Source organism: Salmo salar, chromosome 17, assembly GCF_965601325.2.
Source record: "Salmo salar chromosome 17, fSalSal1, whole genome shotgun sequence".
NCBI classification, from domain to species: Eukaryota; Metazoa; Chordata; class Actinopteri; order Salmoniformes; family Salmonidae; genus Salmo; species Salmo salar.
In genome coordinates, this window is record NC_138307.1 from 81825195 (window position 1) to 81841700 (window position 16506).

General features: G+C 46.1%; 1 protein-coding gene across 2 annotated transcripts in view; it reads right to left on the bottom strand.

Annotated features, from left to right (window-relative positions):
- The window catches only part of grip1 (glutamate receptor interacting protein 1), a 430214-nt gene that overhangs the window by 214679 nt on the left and 199029 nt on the right, over positions 1-16506 (bottom strand). For both annotated transcript variants that reach the window (XM_082964252.1, XM_082964253.1), the window contains one exon: positions 4992-5072. In XM_082964252.1, coding sequence (XP_082820378.1) covers positions 4992-5072 — 81 coding nt within the window. The remainder of the gene's footprint in view (positions 1-4991; positions 5073-16506) is intronic.

Here is a 16506-nt window from a genome sequence, read left to right on the forward strand (position 1 = left end):
TGAACCAACAGAGGGTATTGAATCATGTTTAAATGGTTGTGTTTTGAAGGGATTGACCGCTGGCTAAAACAAAGTCACGTTTGTAACTATCTATTATTAAATGCCAATACATAACCTATAGTAACATTACAATATATCACCATGGATTAGCTGTGATGAAAATGACAATCTCTCTCAGACTAAAGCGCTTCCCTCTCTAGCATGTAGACAAGAGGTGTCTGTGGTGGGGCAGGGGAGTCCAATGGTTATTCAGCAGTGTATAATATGGTAATACTGTTGTTATAGCTACACTCTCTCTCTCACTCGCTCACTCTCTCACTCTCTCACACACCAACACACACACACACACACACACACACACACACACACACACACACACACACACACACACACACACACACACACACACACACACACACACACACACACACACACACACACACACACACACATTTGGTTATTCTATCCTCGTGGGGACTTACAATTGATTTCTACTCAAATTCCTACTTTCTCTAACCCCTAACCCTAACCCTATTTGTAACCCTAAACCTAACCCTAACCCTAAAATCCTATTTTCTCTAACCCCTAACCCTAAGCATTGCCCTTATCCCAACCTTAACCCGTAACTCCTAGCCCTAACCCCTTAGCCTAAATCAAATCAAATCAAATGTATTTATATAGCCCTTCGTACATCAGCTGATATTCTCAAAGTGCTGTACAGAAACCCAGCCTAAAACCCCAAACAGCAAGCAAAGCATGTGAAAGAAGCACGGTGGCTAGGAAAAACTCCCTAGGAAAAACTCCCTAGAAAGGCCAAAAACCTAGGAAGAAACCTAGACAGGAACCTAAACATACTTCTAACCTTAACCCTAAAACTAACCACTAACCCCTTACCCTAATTCTAACCTAAAACCTAACCGTAATTCTAACCCTAACCCTAAACTTAACCCCTAAGCTTTAAATAACCTTTGTCTAATGAAGGAGAATTTTGACTATCCTTGTGGGAGTAGTCCCCCCCCACTCCCCCTTCTTTAACATCACAGATGACAGAGCTTGTCTGATATCCCTTTAATGGGAGAATTGAACAAGCAGCACAAAACCCTTCATCTTCATCAGAGGAAAGAAAGAGGAAGGAAGAGAGAGCTCTTGTTGCTACTGCGATCAGACTGACCTCTTGTTGCTACAGCGATCAGACTGACCTCTTGGTGCTATAGCGATCAGACTGACCTCTTGGTGCTATAGCGATCAGACTGACCTCTTGTTGCTACAGCGATCAGACTGAACTCTTGGTGCTATAGCGATCAGACTGAACTCTTGTTGCTACAGCGATCAGACTGAACTCTTGGTGCTATAGCGATCAGACTGACCTCTTGTTGATATAGAGATCAGACTGATCTCTTGGTGCTACAGCGATCAGACTGACCTCTTGGTGCTACAGCGATCAGACTGACCTCTTGTTGCTATAGAGATCAGACTGACCTCTTGTTGCTACAGCGATCAGACTGACCTCTTGTTGCTACAGCGATCAGACTGACCTCTTGGTGCTATAGCGATCAGACTGACCTCTTGGTGCTATAGCGATCAGACTGACCTCTTGTTGCTACAGCGATCAGACTGAACTCTTGGTGCTATAGCGATCAGACTGAACTCTTGTTGCTACAGCGATCAGACTGAACTCTTGTTGCTACAGCGATCAGACTGACCTCTTGGTGCTATAGAGATCAGACTGATCTCTTGTTGCTACAGCGATCAGACTGACCTCTTGGTGCTATAGCGACCAGACTGACCTCAGAGCTGATGACTTCAGGAGATGGTTACGATGCCCTTGGTGCCTCCAGATGAAAGATTACAGACAGGGACTGGCTACAAAAACATGATCACCATCTCCCTCTTTTTCAAAGCCATCCAAACATCTCTGTCCATCCCCCAGCGTGTCCCTGACTAAACTCTCTGTCTGAAGACAATGAGGACAGTGTGTACAGCAGCGTGGCTCTGAGTCGGCAGTGAAGGAGATCTCTTGTATCTCGCTCTAGAGCTGAGCCTGGCGTTGTTGTTGTTGTTGTTGACAGAACAGCTTGTTAATAACTCTCAGACGAGGCCAGGAGATGCAACACATGCCCAGTAATCTGTTGCTCAGAGAGTTGGCTCCCAGCGATACAACACATTCTGATAGAGCTCACTGAGTCCACGAGATACAACACATTCTAATAGAGCTCACTGAGTCCACGAGATACAACACATTCTAATAGAGCTCACTGAGTCCATGAGATACAACACATTCTGATAGAGCTCACTGAGTCCATGAGATACAACACATTCTGATAGAGCTCACTGAGTCCACGAGATACAACACATTCTAATAGAGCTCACTGAGTCCATGAGATACAACACATTCTGATAGAGCTCACTGAGTCCACGAGATACAACACATTCTGATAGAGCTCACTGAGTCCATGAGATACAACACATTCTGATAGAGCTCACTGAGTCCACGAGATACAACACATTCTAATAGAGCTCACTGAGTCCACGAGATACAACACATTCTGATAGAGCTCACTGAGTCCATGAGATACAACACATTCTGATAGAGCTCACTGAGTCCATGAGATACAACACATTCTGATAGAGCTCACTGAGTCCACGAGATACAACACATTCTAATAGAGCTCACTGAGTCCACGAGATACAACACATTCTGATAGAGCTCACTGAGTCCATGAGATACAACACATTCTAATAGAGCTCACTGAGTCCATGAGATACAACACATTCTGATAGAGCTCACTGAGTCCATGAGATACAACACATTCTGATAGAGCTCACTGAGTCCACGAGATACAACACATTCTAATAGAGCTCACTGAGTCCACGAGATACAACACATTCTGATAGAGCTCACTGAGTCCACGAGATACAACACATTCTAATAGAGCTCACTGAGTCCACGAGATACAACACATTCTAATAGAGCTCACTGAGTCCACGAGATACAACACATTCTGATAGAGCTCACTGAGTCCACGAGATACAACACATTCTGATAGAGCTCACTGAGTCCACGAGATACAACACATTCTAATAGAGCTCACTGAGTCCATGAGATACAACACATTCTGATAGAGCTCACTGAGTCCATGAGATACAACACATTCTGATAGAGCTCACTGAGTCCACGAGATACAACACATTCTGATAGAGCTCACTGAGTCCATGAGATACAACACATTCTAATAGAGCTCACTGAGTCCACGAGATACAACACATTCTGATAGAGCTCACTGAGTCCACGAGATACAACACATTCTGATAGAGCTCACTGAGTCCACGAGATACAACACATTCTAATAGAGCTCACTGAGTCCACGAGATACAACACATTCTAATAGAGCTCACTGAGTCCATGAGATACAACACATTCTGATAGAGCTCACTGAGTCCATGAGATACAACACATTCTGATAGAGCTCACTGAGTCCACGAGATACAACACATTCTAAGAGCTCACTGAGTCCATGAGATACAACACATTCTAATAGAGCTCACTGAGTCCATGAGATACAACACATTCTGATCGAGCTCACTGAGTCCATGAGATACAACACATTCTGATAGAGCTTACTGAGTCCACGAGATACAACACATTCTAATAGAGCTCACTGAGTCCATGAGATACAACACATTCTGATAGAGCTCACTGAGTCCACGAGATACAACACATTCTGATAGAGCTCACTGAGTCCATGAGATACAACACATTCTGATAGAGCTCACTGAGTCCACGAGATACAACACATTCTAATAGAGCTCACTGAGTCCACGAGATACAACACATTCTGATAGAGCTCACTGAGTCCACGAGATACAACACATTCTGATAGAGCTCACTGAGTCCACGAGATACAACACATTCTAATAGAGCTCACTGAGTCCACGAGATACAACACATTCTAATAGAGCTCACTGAGTCCACGAGATACAACACATTCTGATAGAGCTCACTGAGTCCACGAGATACAACACATTCTGATAGAGCTCACTGAGTCCACGAGATACAACACATTCTAATAGAGCTCACTGAGTCCATGAGATACAACACATTCTGATAGAGCTCACTGAGTCCATGAGATACAACACATTCTGATAGAGCTCACTGAGTCCACGAGATACAACACATTCTGATAGAGCTCACTGAGTCCATGAGATACAACACATTCTAATAGAGCTCACTGAGTCCATGAGATACAACACATTCTGATAGAGCTCACTGAGTCCATGAGATACAACACATTCTGATAGAGCTCACTGAGTCCACGAGATACAACACATTCTAATAGAGCTCACTGAGTCCACGAGATACAACACATTCTGATAGAGCTCACTGAGTCCACGAGATACAACACATTCTAATAGAGCTCACTGAGTCCACGAGATACAACACATTCTAATAGAGCTCACTGAGTCCATGAGATACAACACATTCTGATAGAGCTCACTGAGTCCATGAGATACAACACATTCTGATAGAGCTCACTGAGTCCATGAGATACAACACATTCTGATAGAGCTCACTGAGTCCATGTAAATGTGTTCAATAGATTCACATCAAGACATTTAGAACATGTTTGCAAAGGTTTTCCACTGTTGAAGCACATATGGTTTCTTTCAGAGGCAAAGAGAGACATTTCCGGGTGTGAAGGGACAGAGGGTCAGGTGATGAAAGGACAGGTAAAGGCGGGTAAGGATCACAACATCTTGAATTATGCATTGAACTGCTTAGCTTGTCCTAGGAAAGGACTGGTGAGGGGAGGGGCTAATCTAGCTCATTGGGAGGTATGGGTTAGGCAGCAGGTGGTAGTTATGAGGTGACTAGTGTCCAATCAGGTAAGGGGAGATGGGTCGATCACGTTTGGGGTCAATCAGGTTAGGGTTGATAGGTGAGAGATTAAAGGTCAAGGCTCAGTGAGGGGTCAGAGGTCATGTATCCTTACCTGGGATACTCTGCCTCCTGATGGCCAGCGCTCCATCCGGTGGCCTGGAGGGGTTGGAGTGCTTTGTGTACGGCCCCTCATCTAGAGGACAACAAGGAAGGGAAAGACACTGTCAGCTACTGAGTTAAGATAGCTACTGTAGCACTCACAACCACACAGTCAACAACCCTCTCACCAGGACCAAGGAGACAGATAGCACTACAACCACACAGTCAACAACCCTCTCACCAGGACCAAGGAGACAGATAGCACTACAACCACACAGTCAACAACCCTCTCACCAGGACCAAGGAGCCAGATAGCACTACAACCACACAGTCAACAACCCTCTCACCAGGACCAAGGAGACAGATAGCACTCACAACCACACAGTCAACAACCCTATCACCAGGACCAAGGAGACAGATAGCACTACAACCACACAGTCAACAACCCTCTCACCAGGACCAAGGAGGCAGATAGCACTACAACCACACAGTCAACAACCCTCTCACCAGGACCAAGGAGCCAGATAGCACTACAACCACACAGTCAACAACCCTCTCACCAGGACCAAGGAGACAGATAGCACTACAACCACACAGTCAACAACCCTCTCACCAGGACCAAGGAGACAGATAGCACTCACAACCACACAGTCAACAACCCTCTCACCAGGACCAATGAGACAGATAGCACTACAACCACACAGTCAACAACCCTCTCACCAGGACCAAGAAGACAGATAACACTACAACCACACAGTCAACAATCCTCTCACCAGGACCAAGGAGCCAGATAACACTACAACCACACAGTCAACAACCCTCTCACCAGGACCAAGGAGACAGATAGCACTACAACCACACAGTCAACAACCCTCTCACCAGGACCAAGGAGACAGATAGCACTACAACCACACAGTCAACAACCCTCTCACCAGGACCAAGGAGGCAGATAGCACTCACAACCACACAGTCAACAACCCTCTCACCAGGACCAAGGAGCCAGATAGCACTACAACCACACAGTCAACAACCCTCTCACCAGGACCAAGGAGACAGATAACACTCACAACCACACAGTCAACAACCCTCTCACCAGGACCAAGGAGACAGATAGCACTACAACCACACAGTCAACAACCCTCTCACCAGGACCAAGGAGACAGATAGCACTACAACCACACAGTCAACAACCCTCTCACCAGGACCAAGGAGACAGATAGCACTACAACCACACAGTCAACAACCCTCTCACCAGGACCAAGGAGACAGATAACACTCACAACCACACAGTCAACAACCCTCTCACCAGGACCAAGGAGACAGATAGCACTACAACCACACAGTCAACAACCCTCTCACCAGGACCAAGGAGACAGATAGCACTACAACCACACAGTCAACAACCCTCTCACCAGGACCAAGGAGCCAGATAGCACTACAACCACACAGTCAACAACCCTCTCACCAGGACCAAGGAGGCAGATAGCACTCACAACCACACAGTCAACAACCCTCTCACCAGGACCAAGGAGGCAGATAGCACTCACAACCACACAGTCAACAACCCTCTCACCAGGACCAAGGAGGCAGATAGCACTACAACCACACAGTCAACAACCCTCTCACCAGGACCAAGGAGACAGATAACACTACAACCACACAGTCAACAACCCTCTCACCAGGACCAAGGAGACAGATAGCACTCACAACCACACAACATCCCCTGAAAGGACTCAAACAAGATATCGAGGGGATAACAACAAGGAAGTGAATCCAAGTGTCAGCTATGGAGACTCACAAACACAGAGTATCTTCAGACACATATCCAACTGAAAAGAAAATGACTGAAATTTGTTTAAATATATATACTGTATATATTCACCGGACAGTTTATTAACCCATCTAGTACCAGAACAGCCTGAATTCTTTGGGGCATAGATTCTACAAGTCGGGAAACGTTTTACAGGGACGTTGGTCTATGCTGACGCGATGGCATCGTGCAGTTGCTGTAGATACCGCCGCCACCAGCCTGTACCGTTGACACCAGGCAGGATGGGACCATGGACTCATGCTGCTTACACCAAATCCTGACTCTACCATCAGCCTGTACCGTTGACACCAGGCAGGATGGGACCATGGACTCATGCTGCTTACGCCAAATCCTGACTCTACCATCAGCCTGTACTGTTGACACCAGGCAGGATGGTACCATGGACTCATGCTGCTTACGCCAAATCCTGACTCTACCATCAGCCTCTACCGTTGACACCAGGCAGGATGGGACCATGGACTAATGCTGCTTACACCAAATCCTGACTCTACCATCAGCCTGTACCGTTGACACCAGGCAGGATGGGGCCATGGACTCATGCTGCTTACGCCAAATCCTGACTCTACCATCAGCCTCTACCGTTGACACCAGGCAGGATGGGACCATGGACTAATGCTGCTTACACCAAATCCTGACTCTACCATCAGCCTGTACCGTTGAGACCAGGCAGGATGGGTCCATGGACTCATGCTGCTTACACCAAATCCTGACTCTACCATCACCATGACTTAACAGGAACCGGGATTCGTCGGTCCAGGATATGTGTTTCTACACCTTAATTGTCCAGTGTTGGTGATGGCCTGCCCACTGGAGCTGCTTCTCCTTGTTTTTAGCTGATAGGAACCCAGTGTTGGTGATGGCCTGCCCACTGGAGCATCTTCTTCTTGTTTTTAGCTGATAGGAACCCAGTGTTGGTGATGGCCTGCCCACTGGAGCATCTTCTTCTTGTTTTTAGCTGATAGGAACCCAGTGTTGGTGATGGCCTGCCCACTGGAGCATCTTCTTCTTGTTTTTAGCTGATAGGAACCCAGTGTTGGTGATGGTCTGCCCACTGGAGCATCTTCTTCTTGTTTTTAGCTGATAGGAACCCAGTGTTGGTGATGGCCTGCCCACTGGAGCATCTTCTTCTTGTTTTTAGCTGATAGGAACCCAGTGTTGGTGATGGCCTGCCCACTGGAGCATCTTCTTCTTGTTTTTAGCTGATAGGAACCCAGTGTTGGTGATGGCCTGCCCACTGGAGCTGCTTCTCCTTGTTTTTAGCTGATAGGAACACAGGGTGGTCATCTGCTGCAATAGCCCATCCTTGTCACGGATTCGGCAAGTTGTGCGTTCCGAGATGTCGTTCTGCACACCACTGTTGTACTGCTCTGTTATTTTGTGGCCCGCCTGTTAGTTTGCACCATTCTTTCCATTCTCCTTCAACCTCTCTCATCAACGAGCTGTTTCCACCCACAGGACTGCTGCTGACTGAACGTGTTTTGTTTGTCGCACCATTCTCTGTAAACCCTAGACACTGTCGTGCGTGAAAATTCCAGGAGGCCGTCCGTTTCAATGTTTCGATGCCTGTCTGCCTGCTTTATATAGCAAGCCATGGCCACATGACTCACTGTCTGAAGGAGAAAACCATTTTCATGAACTGGATGGTGTAGCTAATAAACAGTCTGGTGTGTGTGTAAATATATACAGTTGAAGTCGGAAGTTTACATAAACCTTAGCCAAATACATTTAAACTCAGAGAATTATTTATTTCAGCTTTTATTTCTTTCATCACATTCCCAGTGGGTCAGAAGTTTACATACACTCACTTAGTATCTGGTAGCATTGCCTTTAAATTGTTGAACTTGGGTCAAACATTTTGGGTAGCCTTCCACAAGCTTCCCACAATAAGTTGGGTGAATTTTGTCCCATTCCTCCTGACAGAAATGGTGTAACTGAGTCAGGTTTTTTAGGCCTCCTTGCTTGCACACACTTTTTCAGGTCTGCCCACAAAGTTTCTATGGGATACAGGTCAGGGCTTTGTGATGGCCACTCCAATACCTTTATTTTGTTGTCCTTAAGCCATTTTGCCACAACTTTGGAAGTATGCTTGGGGTCATTGTCCAGTGGGAAGACCCATTTGCGACCAAGCTTTAACTTCCTGACTGATGTCTTGAGATGTTGTTTCAATATAACCACATCCTTTTACTGCCTCATGATGCCATCTATTTTGCGAAGTGCACCAGTCCCTCCTGCAGCAAAGCACCCCCACAACATGATCCTGCCACCCCCGTGCTTCACGGTTGGGATGGTGTTCTTCGGCTTGCAAGCGTCCCCTTTTTCCTCCAAACATAACGATGTTCATTATGGCCAAACAGTTCTATTTTTGTTCCATCAGACCAGAGGACATTTCCCCAAATAATACAATCTTTGTTCCCATGTGCAGTTGCACACCATAGTCTGGCTTTTTTATGGCGGTTTTGGAGCAGTGGCTTCTTCCTTGCTGAGCGGCCTTTCAGGTTATGTCAATATAGGACTCGTTTTACTGTCGATATAGATACTTTTGTACCTGATTCCTCCAGCATCTTCACAAGGTCCTTTGCTGTTGTTCTGGGATTGATTTGCACTTTTCGCACCAAAGTACGTTCATCTCTAGGAGACAGAATGCGTCTCCTTCCTGAGCGGTATGAAGGCTGCGTGGTCCCGTGGTGTTTATACTTGTGTACTATTGTTTATACAGATGATCATGGTACCTTCAGGCGTTGAGAAATTTCTCCCAAGGATGAACCAGACTTGTGGAGGTCTACAATTTTGTTTCTGAGGTCTTGGCTGATTTCTTTTGATTTTCCCATGATGTCAAGCAAAGAGGCACTGAGTTTGAAGGTAGGCCTTGAAATACATCCACAGGTACACCTCCAATTGACTCAAATGATGTCAACTAGCCTATCAGAGGCTTCTAAAGCCATGACATAATTTTCAGGAATTTTCCAAGCTGTTTAAAGGCACAGTCAACTTACTGTATGTAAACTTCTGACCCACTGGAATTGTGATACAGTGAATTATAAGTAAAATAATCTGTCTGTAAACAATTGTTGGAAAAATTACTTGTGTCAAGCACAAAGTAGATGCCCTAACCGACTTGCCAAAACTATAGTTTGTTAACAAGAAATTTGTGGAGTGGTTGAAGACTCCAACCTAAGTGTATGTAAACTTCCGACTTCAACTGTATACATAGTGCATTCGGGAAGTATTCAGACCCCTTCCTTTTTCCCACATTTTGTTACGTTACAGCCTTTGATATTTCCGTTTGTTATTTATTTTTACCCCAGTCTGAGGTCCTGAGCTCTCTGGAGCACGTTTTCATCAAGGATCTCTCTGTACTTGGCTTCGTTCATCTTTCCCTCAATCCTGTCTAGTCTCCCAGTCCCTGCCACCGAAAAACATCCCCACAGCATGATGCTGCCACCACCATGCTTCACCGTAAGGATGGTGCCAGGTTTCCTCCAGACATGACGCTTGGCATTCAGGCCAAAGAGTTCAATCTTGGTTTCATCAGACCAGAGAATCTTGTTTCTTATGGTCTGAGAGTCCTTTAGGTGCCTTTTGTCAAACTCCAAGCGGGCTGTCATGTGCCTTTTATTGAGGAGTGGCTTCCGTCTGGCCACTCTACCTTAAAGGCCAGATTGGTGGAGTGCTGCAGAGATGGTTGTCCTTCTGGAAGCTTCTCCCATCTCCACAGAGGAACTCTGGAGCTCTATCAGAGCGACCATCATGTTCTTGGTCACCTCCCTGACCAAGGCCCTTCTCCCCTGATTGCTCAATTTGGCCGGGCGGCCAGCTCTAGGAAGAGTATTGGTGGTTCCACACTTTTTCCATTTGAGAATAATGGAAGCCACTGTGTTCTTTGGGACCTTCAATGCTGCAGAAATGTTTTGGTACCCTTCCCCAGATCTGTCCTATAACACAATCCTGTCTCGGAGCTCTACAGACAATTCCTTCGACCTCATGGCTTGGTTTTTGCTCTGACATGCACTGTCAACTGTGGGACCTTGTATAGACAGGTGTGTGCCTTTCCAAATCATGTCCAATCAATTGAATTTACCACAGGTGGACTCCAATCAAGTTGTAGAAACATCTCAAGGATCAATGGAGACACGATGGAAAGGGTCTGAATACTTTCTGAATTAACTGTATACTGTATATGTTTTACTGTCACCAGATAGGTGCAGACTTTTCACCTTGTCGGCTCGGTAATGGAGTGGCTCTTGGACGACCCAACCTGTCAACGTTGACATAACAACATTGACATGTTAACATTGAGGTGAAAGACAACACTCAATCAAACCACAGGCATCCCTTCATCTCAGTGTGTTGATCAGTACACAGAGGAACCCCAGTGTGTTGGTCAGTACACAGAGGAACCCCAGTGTGTTGATCAGTACACAGAGGAACCCCAGTGTGTTGATCAGTACACAGAGGAACCCCAGTGTGTTGGTCAGTACACAGAGGAACCCCAGTGTGTTGATCAGTACACAGAGGAACCCCAGTGTGTTGGTCAGTACACAGAGGAACCCCAGTGTGTTGATCAGTACACAGAGGAACCCCAGTGTGTTGATCAGTACACAGAGGAACCCCAGTGTGTTGATCAGTACACAGAGGAACCCCAGTGTGTTGATCAGTACACAGAGGAACCCCAGTGTGTTGATCAGTACACAGAGGAACCCCAGTGTGTTGATCAGTACACAGAGGAACCCCAGTGTGTTGATCAGTACACAGAGGAACCCCAGTGTGTTGATCAGTACACAGAGGAACCCCAGTGTGTTGATCAGTACACAGAGGAACCCCAGTGTGTTGATCAGTACACAGAGGAACCCCAGTGTGTTGGTCAGTACACAGAGGAACCCCAGTGTGTTGATCAGTACACAGAGGAACCCCCTCCCTCTCCTAGTACAGAGACAATAGACAGTTATCTGCTACACTGCTGAAATAACCATCAGACAGCTGCATGAACAGAACCAGTAGTCTCTGAGAGGACCAGGAAGACAACAGTAGTAGTCTCTGACAGGAAGCCAACAGTAGTAGTCTCTGACAGGAAGACAACAGTAGTAGTCTCTGACAGGACGCCAACAGTAGTAGTCTCTGACAGGAAGCCAACAGTAGTAGTCTCTGACAGGAAGCCAACAGTAGTAGTCTCTGACAGGAAGCCAACAGTAGTAGTCTCTGACAGGAAGACAACAGCAGTAGTCTCTGACAGGACGCCAACAGTAGTAGTCTCTGACAGGAAGACAACAGTAGTAGTCTCTGACAGGAAGACAACAGTAGTAGTCTCTGACAGGAAGCCAACAGTAGTAGTCTCTGACAGGAAGCCAACAGTAGTAGTCTCTGACAGGAAGCCAACAGTAGTAGTCTCTGACAGGACCAGGAAGACAACAACAGTAGCAGTCTCTGACAGGACCAGGAAGACAACAACAGTAGCAGTCTCTGACAGGACCAGGAAGACAACAACAGTAGTGTCTGACAGGAAGACAACAACGGTAGTCTCTGACAGGACCAGGAAGACAACAACAGTAGCAGTCTCTGACAGGACCAGGAAGACAACAGTAGTAGTCTCTGACAGGAAGCCAACAGTAGTAGTCTCTGACAGGAAGACAACAGTAGTAGTCTCTGACAGGAAGCCAACAGTAGTAGTCTCTGACAGGAAGACAACAGTAGTAGTCTCTGACAGGAAGACAACAGCAGTAGTGTCTGACAGGACCAGGAAGACAACAACAGTAGTAGTCTCTGACAGGAAGCCAACAGCAGTAGTGCCTGACAGGACCAGGAAGACAACAACAGTAGCAGTCTCTGACAGGAAGACAACAGCAGTAGTGTCTGACAGGACCAGGAAGACAACAACAGTAGTAGTCTCTGACAGGAAGACAACAGCAGTAGTGTCTGACAGGACCAGGAAGACAACAACAGTAGCAGTCTCTGACAGGACCAGGAAGACAACAACAGTAGTAGTCTCTGACAGGAAGACAACAACAGTAGTAGTCTCTGACAGGACCAGGAAGACAACAACAGCAGTAGTGCCTGACAGGACCAGGAAGACAACAGCAGTAGCAGTCTCTGACAGAAAGACAACAACAGTAGTAGTCTCTGACAGGAAGACAACAACAGTAGCAGTCTCTGACAGGACCAGGAAGACAACAACATTAGTAGTCTCTGACAGGAAGACAACAATAGTAGTCTCTGACAGGAAGACAACAGCAGTAGTGCCTGACAGGACCAGGAAGACAACAACAGTAGTAGTCTCTGACAGGAAGACAACAACAGTAGCAGTCTCTGACAGGACCAGGAAGACAACAACAGTAGTAGTCTCTGACAGGAAGACAACAGCAGTAGTAGTCTCTGACAGAAAGACAACAGTAGTAGTCTCTGACAGGACCAGGAAGACAACAACAGTAGTAGTCTCTGACAGGAAGACAACAGCAGTAGTGCCTGACAGGACCAGGAAGAGAATACCTTTGTCCTCCCCACAATGACCTCCTGTTTTAGGGCTCCAGATGAGTGCTTCTCTCAGCATCCTCCATTGCTCCAGTACATTAGGCTTTGTGGAATGCATGGAGGGGGTCAGGGATTACTGGGATGTCATGTGAAGACAGAGGGAGGGCTATCATCACTGAACAGCAGTCACTGCTTATGGACCCCAGCCATACCCAGTCAGCCACACTAACACATAGGCTACACACACACACACACACACACACACACACACACACACACACACACACACACACACACACACACACACACACACACACACACACACACACACACACACACACACACACACACTACACACACACACACACACACACACACTACACACACACACACACACACACACACACACACACACACACACACACACACACCACATTGCCAATCTGCACACACACACACACATACACACACACACCACATTGCCAATCTGCACACACACACACACATACACACACACACACACACACACACCACATTGCCAATCTGCACACACACACACACATACACACACACACACACACACACACACACCACATTGCCAATCTGCACACACACACACACACATACACACACACACACACACACCACATTGCCAATCTGCACACACACACACACACACCACATTGCCAATCTGCACATACACACACACACACACACACACACACACACACACACACACACACACACACACACACACACACACACACACACACACACACACACAAACAAGCAAACTAATGCAACCAATGTAACTCATTAACACAATCATGCATAAACATTATACACCATGCACACACACTGTCTATGTGAATCCACACATTTATATTCTCTCCTCTCTCGCTGCGTTCATGATGAGCTTTAAGTGCCAGAAACAGGAAGTGTTAAATGAGGAAAAGACAGAATGATCATTCATAGGACACTCGGTATTCTGCTCATTGTGCTGAGTGAGACTCTAGAACACTCGGTATTCTGCTCATTGTGCTGAGTGAGACTCTAGAACACTCGGTATTCTGCTCATTGTGCTGAGTGAGACTCTAGAACACTCGGTATTCTGCTCATTGTGCTGAGTGAGACTCTAGAACACTCGGTATTCTGCTCATTGTGCTGAGTGAGACTCTAGAACACTCTGTATTCTGCTCATTGTGCTGAGTGAGACTCTAGAACACTCGGTATTCTGCTCATTGTGCTGAGTGAGACTCTAGAACACTCGGTATTCTGCTCATTGTGCTGAGTGAGACTCTAGAACACTCTGTATTCTGCTCATTGTGCTGAGTGAGACTCTAGAACACTCTGTATTCTGCTCATTGTGCTGAGTGAGACTCTAGAACACTCGGTATTCTGCTCATTGTGCTGAGTGAGACTCTAGAACACTCGGTATTCTGCTCATTGTGCTGAGTGAGACTCTAGAACACTCGGTATTCTGCTCATTGGGCTGAGTGAGACTCACAGTGGTGCTGCTGCTATCTGGATCAACATGTACTCCCATCTCTCTCTCTTTATCTCTCTCCCTTTCCCTCCCCCTCTATATTTATTTATCTCTCCCCTCCCTCTCCCTCTTTTTCTCTCTCTGTTCCTCTCCCCGTCTCTCTCTCTCTCTCTTCCTTCCCTCCCTCCCTCCCTTCCTTCTCTCTCTCCAACCTCCTGTCCATCAGATCAATAAGACCCAGCTACCGCTCTATAAAAGACCTCTCCTAGATCTATGGATTTGTATTTCACTACCCTGTGAAGATGTTTGTGTGTATTTGTATTTGTGTGTGTGTGTGTGTGTGTGTGTGTGTGTGTGTGTGTGTGTGTGTGTGTGTGTGTGTGTGTGTGTGTGTGTGTGTGTGTGTGTGTGTGTGTGTTAGGGGTGGGGATTGCCAGGGACCTCATGATATGATATTATCACAATAGTTAGGTGCCCGATACAATATAGTATTTTTACAGTCACTGTGTGTTCCTGTGTGTGTTGTGTCGTCTCTGTCCTTCAGTTAGAAGGTCTGTCTGTGTGTCTGGGGAGTCACTGTGTGTTCCTGTGTGTGTTGTGTCGTCTCTGTCCTTCAGTTAGAAGGTCTGTCTGTGTGTCTGGGGAGTCACTGTGTGTTCCTGTGTGTGTTGTGTCGTCTCTGTCCTTCAGTTAGAAGGTCTGTCTGTGTGTCTGGGGAGTGAGAGGGTTTGGTAAAGACTCTGTCTCGCAATTACAAGCTGTAGATTGTATTAGACTTTTAAGTTAAAACAGGATGTGGGCATATGAAGTGGCTATGTTGAGCGTAGAAGTGATCATTTGAAACAGGTCCTATATACTAGATTTAAAGTTATTTGGTAACTTTAGTTGTGAATGATACAAACCTGCATGATCCAACTACAGGCTAATGATGATTTGAGAAAGTTGCAAAACAGAACATTTCTCTCTGTTCCTCGTCTCAGGCTACACACGCTGGTTTCTCTCATCAAGCGATCATATTTTCACCCATCAGACTGTTCTGAATTTAACCTGGTCTTTACTAATATGGAAACATTAGTTTAGATTTAGAACGGCCCATTATCAAACGGGCAGGAACAGAGGCATCCGTATCCATTGGAGTAGAGCTTGGAGGAACGCTTTCCTGACTTTCTTTCAACCATGCCAGGAAGGCTTCTCCAGGTCTTATAACAACAATATGTGTTTAATATCAGCTGCTGAGAAATACATAGTAGCAGCTGGGATCCTCCATTTATTAGTGACAACCATCAACAGTCTGCTTTCACACGGGATCACATACAGAAATGTCTGGGCTTCTAAGAACACTGACAAGCATGCAGTCTCTCGTCGCGTGACGGGGGATATTCTGCCCAAACTCTACATGCCGTGGACTCTCCTACTCGGAGATTCATTTGGGAAACCAAGTGAAATCTGTATCGGGAACATCGACAGTAATATGTCTTCACAACTAAACATATTTGATTAAACTGTTGACAGCCCGTCTCTCTGCGTGCCGGAGAAAGGAATGAAGAAGAGAGAGGAGGAGATGGAAACGCACGGTGGTGAGATATTCTGTAGCTAACGATAAGCCTATTAATTATCAAAATATAAAAAATTAATATAAAAGTACACTATAATTGTAGGCTAACTTTGTAAGCCGCCCTGCATAATGAATGACCCAACAGCACCGTCTAGGTCTATACATTCTGTCCCAGACTCCTGGATATAAAGTCA